Source organism: Galleria mellonella, unplaced genomic scaffold, assembly GCF_026898425.1.
Source record: "Galleria mellonella isolate WM207_F2 unplaced genomic scaffold, CSIRO_AGI_GalMel_v1 utg300, whole genome shotgun sequence".
In the NCBI taxonomy this organism is placed as follows: Eukaryota; Metazoa; Arthropoda; class Insecta; order Lepidoptera; family Pyralidae; genus Galleria; species Galleria mellonella.
Genome location: NW_026442068.1, coordinates 2,852,779 through 2,871,577, shown reverse-complemented (window position 1 = coordinate 2,871,577; position 18,799 = coordinate 2,852,779). Strand labels below are relative to the sequence as shown.

At 32.2% G+C, this 18,799-nt stretch overlaps 1 protein-coding gene across 2 annotated transcripts in view; it reads right to left on the bottom strand.

Moving 5' to 3' along the window:
- Positions 1–18,799, bottom strand: part of LOC113509089 (cyclic AMP response element-binding protein A) — a 144,580-nt gene that overhangs the window by 8,044 nt on the left and 117,737 nt on the right. For both annotated transcript variants that reach the window (XM_052895606.1, XM_052895607.1), the window contains exons 2-3: positions 16,120–16,318; positions 549–739 (exon numbers count right to left, since the gene is read on the bottom strand). In XM_052895606.1, the coding sequence (XP_052751566.1) occupies positions 549–739; positions 16,120–16,318 (390 nt within the window). The remainder of the gene's footprint in view (positions 1–548; positions 740–16,119; positions 16,319–18,799) is intronic.

Sequence of the window (18,799 nt, the reverse complement as noted above, 5' to 3'; positions counted from 1 at the left end):
ACAATAGAAAAAAAATTAAAATTCTACTATATGATAAAATGATGAATTATTAAAATAGTTTTTATAAAATTATAATTAAAATAAATGTTTCTATTGGTTCTTAATATCTATAACGTTTCAAATTAATATAACAAATTATCATTATCATCATATGAGCCTTTAACTATCCATTGTTGAACATAAGTCTCCTCCTTGGGGGGGTTTTGCAAATAGTTGCCACGCTTGGCAGGCGGATTGGAAACTGCAATTAGGTTTTAAAGATGTTTTAAGAGGGACGCTGTCCATTCCTCGTCATTCTTTAACCGTGTGGTCCCGGCATAGAATAGGCCACCCCTTATTTTCCCGTGGGTGTCGTAATATAACAAATAATATGTATAAATTGTCAGTCTCTCTGCCTACATTTTCATGCTAGAGCAAGAGGTCACAACTTCATTAATAGCTTTTGCATCGAAATCTAACAACGAATGTATTATTATAGCAATTAAAAAAAACAATGAAAACTATTTAATAATTTTAAATTATATAAAAAGTGGTTTATTTAGTTTTACCGTGTGGTCAATGACATAGTCGAGATGTGTAACAGGTGTGCCGGGCGTCGGTGACGGTGGACAGGAGGACGCTGGAGACTCGGGTTCCGATTTGGGTTCCCTCTTCACTTCCCGTGGGGGGGAATCGCTGGATCGCCTTCGATTACTCCACGCGCTCGCTGGCATTGCTGGGTAACATTCGTCTTCCATATCTGAAAATAAATAAATAAAATAATAGATAAAGAGGTACGATACAATTATAGCATTTTCTGGTCCTGGAGATAAGATATATGGTTGTAAGAAATCAGATAACGAATTTAGTGCAAAGTGCAGAACACCCAGAACCGAGTCAATTTAGGATAGTTCGTTTCCTAAATTGTTCTGACTGAGAATCAAACCAAGTATTTCATTTACGCAAAATACTAGCGTAATGTAATAACATAGATGTCACTATTTACAGAGCTTATAATGTTAAAATAACAACTGTGATTAATTATAATTAGTCGAGTCCAGAGGGACACTTTATACAAAAGTCGATTGCTTGGGTACCTCTGTCCCATTCGTGTTTCAACCGTGAAGCAGTTGTGTTTACATAGTTGTGTTTCGGTTTGAAGGGTGGGATATGGCGTGAATTTACTGGGTACAGAGGAATAACATCTGAGTCCTTAGGAATAGCATAGAATATGGGGGGGGGGGGGGGTAATCATGGGCGAAACAGTATACTCTGTTCAGTCCATGGTACTGCTTATGTCTATAGGTGACGGTTACCACTTTCTATCAGGTGGGCCGTCAGCTTGTTTGCCATTCTAAGTTGTATAAAAAAAAAGTCTGAGTTTCAAAAATATATTTTAATATATTGCAAATAATAATATATTGCAAAAGACTTTGTTTCTTTATATTTTATTTTGTTTTATTTATAATATTAGGAGGCAATTAAATACAATCAATATTAATTTTAATATTCTCATATTACATTTTGCTTTAACGACTTTGCAATACCTTTAATTCTTATTAGTAAGTATTATAAATGTGAAAGTGAGTTTGAGTGTTAATTCTATTTAAAAACGAGATTTTCAATTTGGCTGCATTTTTATGTTTGTCACCTCATAACTCCGTCACTTACAAACTGATTTGGAGAAATCTTTTTTTATCTGAAAGGATATACTTTTAGATTGATGCTATAGAAATTTTATCAAAATCAGTTCAGTGGTGTAGTTTTTAAATAAAAACAACTGGTCTTGCTACGATTGAAATAGTTTTTTTTTTCGTAGAGCACAATGTCTGTCACAAATGATGTCATAGATACAGACACTAATTAACAAATGATCTAATAAAATAAGAGCAGTGAACAAAAATAATTCTATTACGTATACTACGCTAAGGGTAAAGTTAAAAAAAAAAACCGGGCAAAGGTAGTAAAGTCTCAACCTCCCTATTTACCGCCGGCGTATCCCGTTAGCGTAGGCGGGAACCCCGCCTGCGCTAACGGGATACGCCGGCGGTATACCATTTTCACCCATCAAAAAAAAAAAAAAAAAACCTCCCCATTTGTTATTCTTCTAATGCGTTTTATAGTTATTATGTTATTTCTTCTGTTTTAACAATCACATTCTCATATGCACTAATTAAAAAGTACAATATGTGCATAAGTACGGTAAGGTGATGATTATTCATTTAATTATTGTTGCTAACTTCCTAATATTGTAATATTGCACGTATGCAACCAACCACATACCATTGGAGGGAAATGTCGGCATGCCGTGAACGTTGCGTACCTTATTAACACCTTCGATGATTTTTAAAACGGTATTATACGATTCGATTGTTTATTGCATTCTATAACCTTACAGACGTTAACTGACTGATTGATTACAAGGCATAACAGTTGGAAATGAGGAGGGCGTTAATTTTATTGCGTTTCCTCTATAAAATTTTACTATCTACTTAAGTTGTAAGAAAATAAAAAAAGTAAAAAGCATAAAGCAGGGTATTCTCAATTCGCTTGCATTTTTTTTTTTGTGAAAGTTAGGCGGATATTTTTATTATATTTGAAATTTATGTGATAATTTGTAATCTATATAATAATTTTGTCACGATGAAGTTCTTTGTTTTTTATATTTATTTTACTGTACATTATATAGCCATAAAATAATATAGAAAACACTTTTAAATTATAATTAGTTGTATGTACGTTATAACTAATTGTAATTGGATCTTCTAGATAACTAATTGTTGAAAGGATAGTATCAATATCAGTGTAATATATAAATAATGTTCCATTAAAAAGTCACAACTAGGGTTTGCAAATATTCGATAATTTTGATATTAGAAAATTCGTTATATATTTTCCTTTTTAGAACAATATGTAAATATTTAAATAATCCAAAAGTAAAAAATAAGTGAAAATCAACGATATAGTGAAAAGTAAAGAGTATAACTATGTCTATAGGCGACGGTTACCACTTTCCATCAGGTGGGCCGTCAGCTTGTTTGCCATTCTAAGTTCTATAAAAAAAAAAAAAAAAAAAAAAAAAAAAAAAAAACTTCGAATATTCTGTTTTGCTACCTTGACAACGCTGTAAAGTAAAAATCGCTGAGTACAAAACAATTTTTTTAAGTCTATTTTTTTTTTATTTTATTAACAGAAAACGTGGATATAAAATTATTCGAATAGCAATGATTTACTGTTCGAATAATAATTCTAAAATAATTCGAATATTCAAATGCAAGCCCTAGTCACAACACAAACAGTAAAATATATTAAGACAGTATATGTAGTACTAAATCAACAAGTTAAAACACACAAGTTGATTGATCTATAAAATTTATAGACGCTAATTTGAGGTGCTATTATATGCGTATACGAACACTACGTACACGTTAATTATTTTAATGAACCGAATTTGCAGGTGAATTTAAATAATTACATTATTGAATATTAATTGGGGACGCATGATTAACTCGTCAATTGCAGACGATTTTCACAACGCAACCCAGCCTTACATGTATGTTGTGTTTAGCGTAGTATTCAGCTGTAATTAATAATATTAGATGAAACTTTCAGGCTCTTTAACTAAAGCAGTTTTTGGGGGCTCATCATATCAGCTAGGGGGTTTTGCTAGTAGTTACCATTCTTGGCAGCCGGATTGATAACCGCAGTTAGGCTTTAGTGATGTTTTAAGAGGGACGCTGCTGCCTATCCTTCAACCATTAAGTTCTCTTAGTTGCTTTTTACAACACCCACGAGAAAGGAAAGGGTGGCCTATTCTATACCGGGATCAGACGGCAAGGGGCTCATATACAGTGAATAATGTAAGTATTGAAATGATAGAAGAAGATAATATGTAAACGGAACACCTAACAGTTTTCCAATATATTGATGTAAATCTTTGGCATTTAAATCTTTATACTTTACACACTTTGGCCGAAATTGGCGAAAATACTACTGCAAATTATGCAATTACTTCTGATTAGTAAGTAAAACATTTAGAAAAAAAAAATAGAAAAAATATATAATAAATACTCCATCTATATATTTAGTGTCAGGATCTGATAAGTCAACGCAACAGTACAACTCTACAAGTGGCAATATTCGACCTGCTGCCTTGTGAACAGCGGTAGGTGTCTTTAAATGGAACAGTAACCTTGCGCTATGGATTTACACTGGCAGAGTACCAACTATGGCTAGATGAAGAAGAACGAATTCACCAAGAATGACCATATGAAAGTCGAAAACAATATTCACTGTCTTCTATCAGTGATTATTGTTGACATTGGGGATCGCTGGTTTATATTCTTCTCCTATGTGTTAACTGAAAAAATCTATCTATAAAGAAATAAAATCAATTTTTGAATGTATTGAGGTATTCAGAGGTTTCTGAAGGGAAATATTTCGCGTATTAACTACATCGCTCGCATGTGATTTTGCCAGCATGACCATGACTCCATAGTACCATTAACAAGGCACTTGACATTTCGAGATAAATCGTTAAAATGATCATCGTGCATTCACCCAATGACTGCCTTTCACCGAAATCAGTAACGAATGAAACCGTAAAAATGATTGGCTCTTTAAGAAGCGGTACCTCCATACAATGTAATGCTTATTGGTATTACTTTGTAAGTAACTTTCGAGGAAAAAACGACCACTGCGAACATGATTAGGCGAGAATTACTCAACACTAGCTGAATCTCATGACTTTGCTCACGTGAATTGAGATATCCATATATCTGTACATACAACTATAACTACTACTAGAACTACTCTAATATTAGTATTTTAAAAGGAGAAAAAAATTGGATGATATTTTCAGGTTCAAACATGTATTTAAATCTTTTGTATGCGAAATTCTTAAGCAATTATTGTTATTGAATTTCTTGCAAAACCATCCAAACATTTATGACTGAGTAAGAAATATTTTTACAATATTTAATATTTATAATCTACACTAATATTATAAAGAGGAAAGGTTTGTATTTCTGTATGTTTGTAACGAATAAACTCAGAAATTACTGGAACAATTTAAAAAATTTTGACACAAACAAAATACTACATTATCCCTATGAGTAATATAGGCCACAGATTATTATTTTACCTACCTTTGTAGAGCCAAGTCGGATCACTAGTATATAATACTCGTATTATAGCAATTAATCGCATACACATTCAAAAAAACTTAATTTGATATAAGTAATTTCATAAATTTAATTTGTGACTAAAATGTAAGTCACAAATCAATAAGAAAATGTGACATATTACACGACATAAATAACGAGAAATTGTATTGACAAATTACGATTTTCCTCCTCCTTTCTACGAAAAGAAAACAAATTAATTTCCTTGAATATTTAGCTTTATACATAAATACTAACAAAAATTACAATGAATAAATTGCTGAATCCAAATCAGTATATCAGACGTTGACTTTGTATAAAAATCGTTTGCTTACCTCTTTACCATTCGTGTTTCTACCGTGAAGCTGTTGTGTTTGCATGGCTGTAATTCGGTTTGAAGGGTGGGATATGGCATGGAATTTATAGAGTACAGAGTTATAACACCATAGTCCTCAGGATTTATAACCTATGGATGAAACAATATACTCTGTAATGTCCGTGATACTGCTCATGTCTATAATACATGATGTATACTAGGTATACCATTTCACCTGATGGAAAGTGGTAACCGTCACCGTGATGTAACGGTTACCATTTTTCATCAGATGCGCCGTCAGCTTGTTTGCCATTTTAAGTTGCATAAAAAAAGTAACAGGAACTTAACGATAAATATATACAAGGCAATGATATTATGAATGATATATGCAAAACGATGATCGATTACAAAAACAAAATCTATATTAAAAATAGATTAAGAAAGTTAATATTTTTTATCGTTTTAGCTGTATGATTGAAAAATTAATGTGATTATTTTTTATCATTCTAGAATTATATGATTGAGAAACAAATTACGTGCACAGTCTAAATAAATCTTCAAAGGCGTTAGTTGGATCACTGGTTGTTGGTTACATTGTGTTACGTGCTTATCGCCGCTCTGTGGTGATAACGTGTCATCACACATGTTTAAAGCACGTAAACAGTGCAAGCAGTGCTTGATCCTCTAGGAGCCATAATACAGTTGTATTTTAAGAAATGATTTAGATATTATCTTTATTCGATAGTGATAGAGATAAGTGAGTACGCTACGACCACGTACGCACGTATAGTAAATATGTATTGATTTTATTTGATATTAATTATCTATCTATCTATTCAGTACCTGAATTCATGTGATGGTGAAATTAAGCTAAACAATACCTTATAGCAATGAGATAAAGTTTAGTTAGCTATCAGAATAAACCGCAACCAAAATTAGAGAACAATATTTCGTTTATACATAGTCATCATCATCATCACTTCATTAGCTTAATCAGCAGTGTTATCTGTCCACTGTTGAACATAGGTCTTCTCCATAGACTATCATAAGGAAAGATCCCATGTAAGATGGCTACTTGTATCCACTGACTCCCTGCAATGCATTTGAGGTCGCCACTCTATCTAGTGGGGAGGGGGGTCTTACACTGCGTTTGCCTGTACGAGGTAGCCATTCAAAAATTATGTCCCCATCGGTTGTTATTTTTATAGTTAGTATTTACTTGTATTTGTACTATTCAATATTTTCTTCAAAATTTTGTGTTACATGGCTCATGATTATTCAAAAATTGAGACAACTTTATGTAAAAAATGATCACGTTTATTCTAGTCTCTATAAACTCATAAATACAAACCAATAAAAAGAAATAAAAAAAATGTATGTAATAAAAACAAATAAAACCTATCTACTAAAAGGCAATTTTATTAATCTAAACGATTCCCCTAAATATACGAATCGTTCAAATTAGATTGATCTCGTGTCCGAAGGGTAATAATAATTTCAAATGGAGCTACAAAAAGTTTTTAAACATCAAATGACCCATAATTATACGGTTATTTCTAATTTAAAATTTTTAGATTAGAAGCGTTCTATTGATTCTCTTAGATTACGGCTACGTAACGTGTTTAAACATTCTAAGATTCATGATTATGGTAGTTTCTAACAGCTTTAGAAGCGTTGTAATGATATTCATAAAATCCTAGGCGAATAATTTCCTTTTCGTATCTCCATCAGTAAACAAAAAATGGTTAAAATAACATTTTCAAACTTATGTATTTAGCCTCAGTTTATTTTCTTTTCACATATCACATAGTTATCATGTAGATATGTACATTTTAAATTAGTATTTTGTAATCACTGGCATATAATAAATTACAGTTCCTAATGCAATCCGATCAAATTAGTAGCCATTGATCACGTTTGACAGCCGCGATAAAGATTTAAACATTAATTTTATAAAAAAAATATTTACAAGCGATAATGTTGAATGCAAAACAATCACAGTGATCAACAACATTATATGTAAGATAGTAGATTACATAATTAAGGTCTGATAGACGCCTAAAAATGTTTGAACAAGCGGAAAATAACTACAAAGATTGTAAAATAAAAAAAAAAAAAACTTTTGGTAACGGCAAATTGTTGTCAGTTTTTTTTTTAATGAATGATAATGGAACGGTAACTACGCCTGCGCTATCGGTATGTTACAGTGTCGAGGCACCAGTGAATGATGATAGGTGAGGATGAAGCAGGTCAATTGGCCTCATGATTTCAACAACAAATGAGGCACGATGGTTTCCAGGGGGAACTGCGAGAAGGTCGACCTGATTGGGTATATTGCTAGCAATAGGGTTGCTAATCCCCATTACGAACAATCCCGTTTCCCCCCGGGATAGTCAGTTACATGTATATGTATCACTAGCTGCATCTCGTAGCTTCGTCCGCGTGATTTAGTATATAAAATATCCTATGTTCTAAGTTAGAATATAACTTATCCGTGTAGAATATTTCAAACTCGTTCGCTAGTTCTTGTAGAGCATTAATTTTTGTGTGAAAGAGTAATAAACATCCATCCACCCTTTTCCATTTAGAATCTTCCAAACTTTTACATTTAGAATACTTGTAGATCCTACAACTACGAGTATTCTAGTAATTAGTAGTTAATGGTAGAATATTAGTAAGGATTTAACCTAATAAATCCTTACTAATATTATAAATGTGTAATGTACAGATAATAATTAGAAAATTATTGTAGTACAAATTTTCTTATACCTAACATTAATTTTTGATAACATAATTAAAATTTCTAGTATAATTAATTAAAACGATAGGTACGCTATAAGCACCTAGTGCCTGCGTTGATATAACATTTAGTTTGGCCACATATGTATAATTCTACTATAAATTTCTAAATGTCAATCAAAACGAACCTACAGGTAAAGGTCAAATTTACATGATACCTACACGCATATTTGGTTTACGAAACTTAGTTGATTAACGGCAATTCGTATTGGATATTGATAATGTAATCAATTTGTAGATTCAGTAAGCATCCCAAGTAGTGATGTGCCGGATCCTTAAAAATATATATTCGCGGATACGGATACGAGTACTGATTAATAGTGTTTAGATTAGAGAATACGGATTCGTTTTTTTTTTCTAAAAAAAAGTAATAAAATACTTCTTATTTTATATTTAATTTTACTAGAACTGTTTGTAAAAAATAGAGATAAAATGAAAAGTAATCGGAATTTAATGATATTTTATTACTACTTATATTTAGAATTTCATATACTTATTTACGTAATGAAATTTAATAATGTAAAAGACCCGTTCAAGATCCGTCAAAGTGGAACGAATACAGAAAAGTATACATATTTCATTTTCTCTCGGATTTTTACGAATATGAATTTCTGGCATATCACTAATCCCAAGGGACAATCTACGAGGATATGAGGATACCCTCTACTCCGGGACGAATTCGTTGTATCATTAACGATTCGTAACGTATGTACTGCGTTACGAAATGATAATATATACATACTGTTTTATTCTATATTTGTTTTTATACAAACATATAAAGATTTCGTTTCGCAAAAAAAAAACATCTGAGTAATTGCTATAACTTTCGATAGGAAATGATGAACTTATGAATAGTATTGTAGAAGACAAAATTTTATCATAGAAGGCAGGGAAGGCGGAGACTAAGATGGATAAAACAGAAAGAATTAATTAGTCTTACAACTATGACGACAAATACAAATAAATTAATTTTGTTTGAAAAGTGGTAAAAATAAAGATAGAAACGTATTGGTTTCAATAAAAGCATGAAAAAAACTCATTTATTTTATTTATTTGTAAAATAAAAACCGAAGCTTATTTATATAAAAAAATAACTATAAGATAACAATATGAAATCATTTATAGGGTTTCACCAATAGAACAATAGACGTTAGAATGGAATAAAGTCGTGTTGTGCTAGTTATTGTTCATTGTTATGAGAAGGTCCAAAAATATTTTAGTTGATATTTTGACGTTAAATGGAATTGATTTATACTTTAATATAAAGTATAAATAAATAGTTTAAGTAAATATCGAATATAAGTTTATTTGGTGGAATTAACAACGTATGGTGGGCAAACAGAGAAATAGGTAGGCGATGCATTGAAGGATTGGAATTTCCATGAATATATACATAGACCCAATAGTATTGGTCATGTTTTCATAGTGTTAGTTAATATAGTTTTTTTTTTCTTTTAAGATGTGTTCGCAGCGATCATGTTTTTTTTTTTTTTGATAAAGATTATAAGTCGCCTTTTTTTTTAATAATGTTTTAATTATTTGTATTGTAGATTTTGACGCCTTGGATAGTTTATTTCAATAGGTTTTATTGAAAATGTAATCAAATGAACAAATGACAGTCTGCTGATGTTCAATAGAGGAGTCAATCGGTTAATTGATTAAATGTTCCGATTTGTTGCTAACTTCATTTAGAATGTATGCAATAATTTCAATAAAACTGGGTTACGTTTTCATTATAGTCTATTGAAACAATATGTGATCTCATTTACTACATATTTATTTATTTATAGGATTACCAACATAAGATACAGGTAAACATTTCAGTACAATACACTGGTAGATTAAATCTAACTGTTCTTACATTTATAGGCAACCACAGCATGCCTTGTGTTTGATAAACATTAAAATAGAAGTAAATTATTAAATGTCATTAAATAAGTAAAAATATTAACAATATGAATAATAACATAATATAAATAATGGAAATTGTAATGTAATTATTTTAAATTATAAATAAATACAATGCAATGCCGATTATTATTATTATTTCGCATAAAATAGAACTAAATAATAAAATGTTGGTCATGTTGTCTTGTTTTTATCTTAATTCAGTTACTATGATAAAAGGCGCTAGCGAGTGCCAATAATAATGACGTCACATAGATTACTTTGACAATGAGTAAGTAAACACTATGGCAGTCACCTTTGACATTACCTACTTACCGCACCAATAACAAACGCAGTAAATATAAATGAACTTCAATGTTATTCGGAGACATATTAATTAGTGTACTATGCACTCCAGTAGCACTTTGAGATAAGGTTGCCATATGCTATTTTTTATTTTTACCCAAATGTGAAATATTTTTTCGGGGTTTTCACTAGAGAATGCAGTATGGGGTTCTTCAAAAAGGGTAAATTAGGGTTTCTACAGGGTTGTAACCGTGCATGTAATATCCTTAGTGTTACAGGCGTCCATAGGCTACAGTAACTGATTACCATCAGACGGTTTGTATGATTGTTTGCCACCTTTGTGACAAATTTGTGTCAATTTTCACTTTTCATGTTCACGAAGTGAGTATTAATAATTCAATAATAATATTGAATTATTACCCAAAATTGCGAATAAAATACCCAATCTGGCAACGCTACTTTGAGATAAGGTTTATTCATACTATCGTCGTGAGCAGATAGACAAGTGAATGAATGAAAGAGAGCACTTTCAACTGACTTCAAAAATAAGGCGCTAAATACGGTTAATACGGTTGTATTTTTTTTTTATGTTTGTTACTTCATAACTCCGTCTGATGTAAACCAATTTAAAAATATATTCTTTTTATCTGAAAAAGTATATTTACAGATTGGTCCCATTCGAATTTTACCAAAATGGTTTAGTAGTTTAGTTTTTAAATAAAAATAACTGATTTTGTCACAAATGAAGTAGTTTTTTTTTTGGTTGAATATAGTTTCATTATTTATATTAGCGTTATACAATATCCTATCCTAGTACTTATTATTATAATAATAATCTTTATTCATTTATCTTTTATATAGTTTAAAAACGCGAGCTGGGACATTCTTAATATGAAAGTCTGCATAATTGTTTGGAGGTTTGTTACTCAATCACGCTTAAAAGGCTGACTGAATTTTATTGAAATATGGTACAGGAGTAGGTTACTTCCTATTTTAACATATATTTGACCAGAGGGTGACTTTGTACACGAGTCGTTTGCTTAGGCACCTCTGTACCATTCGTGAAGCAGTTGTGTCTGCATGGCTATGTTTCGGTTTGAAGCGTGGGATATAGCAGTGAATTCACAGCCAAGACATTGCCATTCCTGAAGACTAAGGTTTTACCTTAGTCTTCAGGAATGGCAATGCATGGGAGTATCATAGGCGAAACAGTTTACTCTGTTACGTCCATGGTACTATTCATGTCTATAGGCGACGATTACTACTTTCCATTAGGTGGGCTGTCAGCTTGTTTGTTTTTCTAAGTTGCATAAAAAAAACTTTATACATTTATTTATACAAATAAAGTCGTGGGAAACAGCTTGTCGAGAATGAAATAATGAAGCAATAAACACAATAGATACCCTTGCATAATTAAATCAAGCTGTTATTTATTATTATTGTTGAAAGTAATCTTTTCAAAACAATTATAGAGTAATAAATTAGCAGTTGACAATCGTGACTATATGTAATATAAAATAGTCTATTTTTTACACCTCAATAATCACCATTCCTGTTCAAATTACACCCTACATTCTGGCGAAAATCCTCAAACGAACGAAAAAGAACGATTTTGAACTAAGTGAATTTGCATACATGGACATCTGCGATACATTTTTAGGTCGTCGCTCTGAACATTACGGAACATTGGGGAAATCCCATCTAGAGATTATTTTTTCTATATTTTGTTTATTCTAGTTACGTGATCGAGCTATTGCTATTTCAGCTGATTCTTCGATTTATTGTTCATGAATAGACATTTATTGTGATGTGATGTATGACACATGTGCCGTTGCACATCTTGCAGAGCACCCCTTCGTATCCCGTGGGTACCATAAGACTAAGGGAGGACGAGAGATGGACAGCAACGTCCCTCTTGTAATATGTAAATGTAATGTAAATAGGACTCTATTTTCCGCGCTTAGCCTCTCATTTAGGCCGTTGTGTGTATGACAACGTACCTCTTAAAACATCTCTAAAGCCTGACTGCGATTGCCAATCCGCCTGCCAAGCGAGGCAAGTGCTGGCAAACCCTCCAAAGGGGAGGTTTATGTTCAGCAGTGGACAGTTGAAGGCTGATCTGATGATGATGATGATGATGATGTGAACACAATGTGAATAGATATTTACATCGTATGTTGTCTGTGTTAATACCCTAGATGATGATGTATTTAGGGCACGAGTGCATACATAATTATGATAATATATTTTGTAATACAAAGTCACAGGATTTAATTTCAAATAAATTTTTGAATTTATTTAAAGTGAGATAGTTAGTTGGTGGTTTAGGACCGTTGCTTATGGTACTCTATGGGGGAGGCCTATGTCTAGCAGTGGATGGATAATGGCTGAAATGATGATGATAATGAGATAGCTAAAAATAAAATAAATGTAAAAATAAAAAAATAAAATAAAACGAATCTAACATATTCCTACTAATATCATAAATGTGAAAGTGTGTTTGTTTATTTGTTATTTACTTCTTTACACTTTAACGGTTTAATATCAATATATTTAAGTAAATTTCAAACGGATAATAGTTATTAATATGTAAAATATATATTTTGCATATTAAAAGCTTTTAGTTTGGTGTTAAACATGAGTTCATGATTGTACCAAATCTATAACTTTCTCCAAATTGTTGCACTGATATTTATAAATGACACAATGACATTTTGAATGCGAATCAAATAGATAACAAAATATATTGGCTGTCACAATTTCGAGTACCCAACAATAATGTCGCAACTGTTATTTAATAACACGATTGACATAATATTATTTGGTTATTAGTGACGCCATGTTTGTTATGATAACAATGGTAGACGCCGCGTCTATTTAACATTGTCTTTTTGGGACTGCGACTGTATCTGGCATGTATTAGAAAAAAAAAAATGTAGAATCAGATAATACTCGATAAAACCAGTTAACTAGTTTTGCAGTTAGTTCATCTCGTGACGCACTACTTTTTGTGCAAAACAATCGCGAGTTTTATCTATTTTCAATTAATTGTTTCAAACGAGATAAGTCAATAATTTTTTATTATATAGATTATAATCATTTACAGTACAGTTCAGTGACAGAGCAAAAATAGTTTACGTACCAAAATTAGCTTTTCAAAATTAATTTACAGAACTGGATACTGTTGTGGATAGATGGTCGTCCTCCGTGGCGCAGCGGTCAACACGCCTGTCTGCGACGTGGAGGCCCCGGGTTCGATCCCCGGCCAGAACATGATGGAAAACGATCTTTTCCTGATTGGCCTGGGTCTTGGATGTTTATCTATATATGTATCTATTATAAATATAGTATCGTTGAGTTAGTATCCCATAACACAAGTCTCGAATGTACTTTGGGGCTAGCTCAATCTGTGTGATATATTTATATTTATAGATATTATGAACTGTGCAGAGATAACACCCATTATATAAAGTACTTTAATGTTGTACATATTCCCTTCTCTTGAGATATAGGTGGACACCTTCCTCCTTGTTCTTTTATTTACTTTCAAAATTTTTCTAAATTTTAAACTAACATATCTTTGTTTTTTTTTTTTAAACTTAAAAATATCAAATATAAGTATCAAAGTGCATTGTTGCCGAATATGAAGTTTCCAATATTTATGTTAGTGCGTGCAGTGCAGTAAATATGTAGTTTGTTTATTAAGAGATTTATTAATTGCCAATTTAGCAGTGCACGTACCGAGTTAATGTGTCGCTCCATTATTTCTTATAGGTACGTTTCTGTGTTTGTTGTTTTGTATATAAATTCATATTTATCTCATATTAATTGTAAGTTGTTAATCAGTTAATTTATACGTCACTACCAACCTCGGTGTATCAATTCATCTCGCAACGCCGAACACAGTACTTAATTAAAAACGCCTATTAGGTTAACTAATGTGAAATGAGCATTGCGTTTAAAACTGTAAGGAAATATTTTATCATAAACAACGTTCTGAATACTTTTTATATCAGCATAGATATTGACAGGATTGAATAAAGCAATGTATGTGAAATGTGTTTTGTAATTTTCATACATTCTTTAATCGATTGGAATGCAAGGAAATTTTTGCACGTACGTGGTATTTTGCGAAAAGCGATAAAACCACGCGTGGCACTATAAAATGAACTTTATTTATACAACATTGGCGTCTCGTGTCGACATTTCCATAAGGTTTCATTATAAACATCACATTTTTTGTTCAAGGTTGATTACAATCGCCTGAAACGATCACATCCGTTCATACATGCAGCGCTAGTAATAAATATAACTTTAATATATGATACACATATGGCAACTCTCGATACATTACGGACGGCAATTGTATGGTAATATTAAATTGAAGTAAATATTGTTAAAAATAGCTAAATATTGGTAATAACTTTGTCACGGATTTCATGTCTGAATATTAAGTAATTTCTCGAAATAACATCGAAAAAAAAAGATAACAGTTTTGTACCTATGTCTATAAATTTTAATAACTGCTCCATAAATACACTTAAATACACACAGACATGAAAAACACTTGAAATCTTAAGTGAGAAGAAAGATAGAAACGTATATAATACAAGGCATTCGTGCAACCATGTTACTCATATAGATTATGTGTTTGTATATACCTATTGCCGATAAAATACACAGTCTTGTTCTAAATCGTTATGTGGGCGAAGTTATATATGAAATAATATTGTATTGTCCGCACTAGAACTAACGTAACTTAAGCAATTTTACTGTAGTTGTCTGAAGAAAAATCTGTTATTATATTCAACAATTTTTTTTTTAGGCACTTATTTCTTTTTTTTTTTATGAAGAAGAGAGCCAACTACTACCTTGCTGAGCAACGAGTTTGGTACAGGTTTTTATTCTCTTGCATCGGTGTACCTATTTGGGTTTTATTATTCCAGTTATTTTTTACGACATTCTGAAGGGGAAAAACAAAGGTCATATGATGTATCTCTTTGATGAGTTAAGCATTAAGGCAATACTGGTTATTTGAATAGAATTATTTTCTTTAATTCCGCTACCATTAGTATGTGTGTGATTGCAACATTCGAAGATTAAACACTACTATTACTATCAGATGATCCACAACCTTTCATATAAGCCACCATTCTCTGCCTGCCATTTTGTTCACGCTCGTTTTGCGACATGTTTCACTTCTAAGCGAGGCACCTTTAGGTAAATTATTAGATCGCTACTCGGAGCCTAAGTTAACCGTTTGGTAGTTTTTTAGCAGTTTGGGCGCCGAACGATTTGATCTCCTTTATATTTGCCTAGGAAAATATTTTCTCAATAGGCAAAATGTCTATGGTTTGTACAAACTTTAATAACAGATTTCATATGCAATTACGTTTATGCCAGGGTGTTTTAAACCTAAAGGCGTACCTTTTCTTGTTTCGAAAGAAAAAAACAGTAAGATCCCTAAAAGTGAGGTTAAAAATACTTCTTATGCGAATTATAATAAGATTTAATTTGCATAATCCGAATTTAACACGCCTTTTGTGCTAAAACCGTAATAAGGACAAACATTTACGTTAGAGGATTATATAAAAGTACACATGATTCGTGGACTGGCCGTGCCCCTAAAACCCTTATTTTAACCTCGATGGTGTGTGCTAAAATACTGACCGTCAACTTTGGTATGGTGTGGTGAACTTGGCGCGGACTCGACGTCTGAATGCAAACTGTAGGAGTGTTCTGTCTTTATTGGTGCCGCGCCCAGCGCAGCGTCTGTCATCAGTCTGTCGTGCAACACCACACCCGATTTAGAGTCTCTGATCAACCAGTCGTTCATTTCTGTGTCTTCATCTAGAACCTCTTGCATGTCCTGGAAAGATTAGAAAAATATTTTAATAAATATAGAATAATTTGCATGGGTCCTTATAAAGTCGAGCACAATGTAGTTTCAGAGGAATTTTACTTCCATGAACATTTGGGTTGTGGATGACCTTTCAATAGACAGTCGAATAGAATATAAGGGTAGAGGCCTTTGGAAATTGGTTATTACTTAGCATTCTGTACTAGAATAATCTAGATGTAGTAATAATTATAAAGTGAGTAAAAAAATATCAAAACTACTTTCTTTTTGCGAAGTTGAGTAGTTAATAAGCATTGTAGGTATTTTGAGAGACTTAAATATCAGTCTGAGTATAATTATTTTCTACGTTTGAATTGAAGGTTCGTTTCTACGTAGAAAAATAATGACGAATAAATCAACAACTATTGTATTTCAATTTATTATGTAGAGTTCTCACAGTTACAAGCGTCCAAGGTGAAAGGACGCTTACAGTTCCTTTGTAATATAATATTCATTATGGAGATGATGTAAGAACTATAAAACAGAGAGATACTGGTAACTCGCGAGGTCAACAGTACTAGCTATTAATTCGCGCATCTCTAACGTTTTCGGCGCGGCCAATGTTCGCGTCCCTCACCTTGGCCGCGAGTGTAAATACGCAAGTCACAAATAGAGGAGGTACGGGCGAATGGAGTGAACGAACGGCCCTGGTTTGCCGAACACGGTCGCCGACCCCATACGCTTTCCGAATGTTAAAGTCTTCCGAGATAGGGGTATATCGATAGAGGCTTAGATGGTGATTCGTCTGAACGGAACTCATCAGGTTTGATGACTCGCCACAAAGTAGAAAGATATGCCAATGACTGTTTAGATTTAATTTACATGAAAAATAAAAGAAAATATCTGAAATTGCAGGCAGGTTGATTTAATAATATTTTTGAAATCAGCAAATCCTTTATAATCACAGCTCACAGTTGAAAACAAATAACTCTGGATAATAAATTAAGTCTTGGATTGTTTTTTACTCAAAAATTGTTTTTTAATCTTTATTAAATTACTAATTACACAAATTGCAACTAATGTAACGGGTACAATATTAACACACTACTTAACTTGATTTGATTTTGGTTTGCATAAATTACTAGCTTTATCTAGTTTGGACGATTTTATAAGTTAGTGACAAATAATTATTTGTAAAAAAAATACTCTATGGATGAGTTCTGTTCGGATGAAATGCCACATAGTTGGTGTGGACTGTCCAATTTACATAACTTTAAAGCCTTACTATATCTTAGCGGCCATTAGAAAAGGTAGATGCGTATTATACGCCAAAATATGGCGCAAGGGTATTGAACTTGTCAGTTTGTGATGCTGGACTCGTGGTGGGAATGGATGTGCTGATCGTGACGGTGGTTTTAATTCCGGTTCAACCGCGTGCTTGTCTATGGCGGAACAATGAATAATATTGTCATTGCATAAAATTAACAGTAGCAATGTGGCAATGGTCACGTACTATGTACAGGATTCAGCTAATTATAGGCTTAAATTATAGCATATAGCTATTAATCATCTGTGATAGCGTTAACTATAGCGAAGCGTATCAAACAGTCAGCGTTGCGTGTCACTTTTTTTATGTAAATATGTTATGTATGTACCTATTTAGTTTTATTTTCAGACTAACGGTTCTCTCGGCTTCGAACGGCTTATTTACTACACGTTATAACGTAGCTTTCTATAGTTGAAATAATTTAAAAAATCGGCTTAGTATATTTTGAGAATATCTATTATAAACATTTCTACCAGAGGGAGACTTTGTACTCTATCCTATTCGTGTTTCAACCGTAAATCAGTTGTGTTTATATGGCTGTGTTTCGGTTTGAAGGGTGGGATATGGCATGAATTTACTGGATACAGAGGAATAGCATCTGAGTCCTCAGGAATGGCAACGCATGGGAGGTATCATGCGCGAAACAGTATACTCTGTTATATCCGTGGTACTGCTCATGTCTATTGGCGACGATTACCACTTTCCATCAGGTGGCCCGTCAGCTTGTTTGCCATTCTAAATTGTATAAAAAAAAAAAAAACTATAAATTTCTTTTAACTGCCTCCTATTTTTGTAGCAATCTAAATCTTATTTCAGGGACGTTTAGTTACTGTTTTGTATTGTTTTATTGTGGTCATTATCAGGGCCACTGTGATGGTCCATTCAATTTATTAAATCAATTATATTAAACTACTTGTATGTCGTGGAATTCTTTTTTTAGTCATCTGTCTGTTACTGTATATGTCATTAATTTATCAACAAGCCTGTTAGAATATATGTCTAATTTCTTCTTAAATGAATATATAATTTCTATTATTTCCTCCCTGACTAGTCGTATTCCAAGGTCTTTAAGAATTATTTCACTAGGTAGGTACTATGGTGTGTTGCTTATAATTTTTAAAATTTTTGATTCTATATATTGGTTTCAATATTACTTTATATAATAATATTTTATTTGAGAAGCT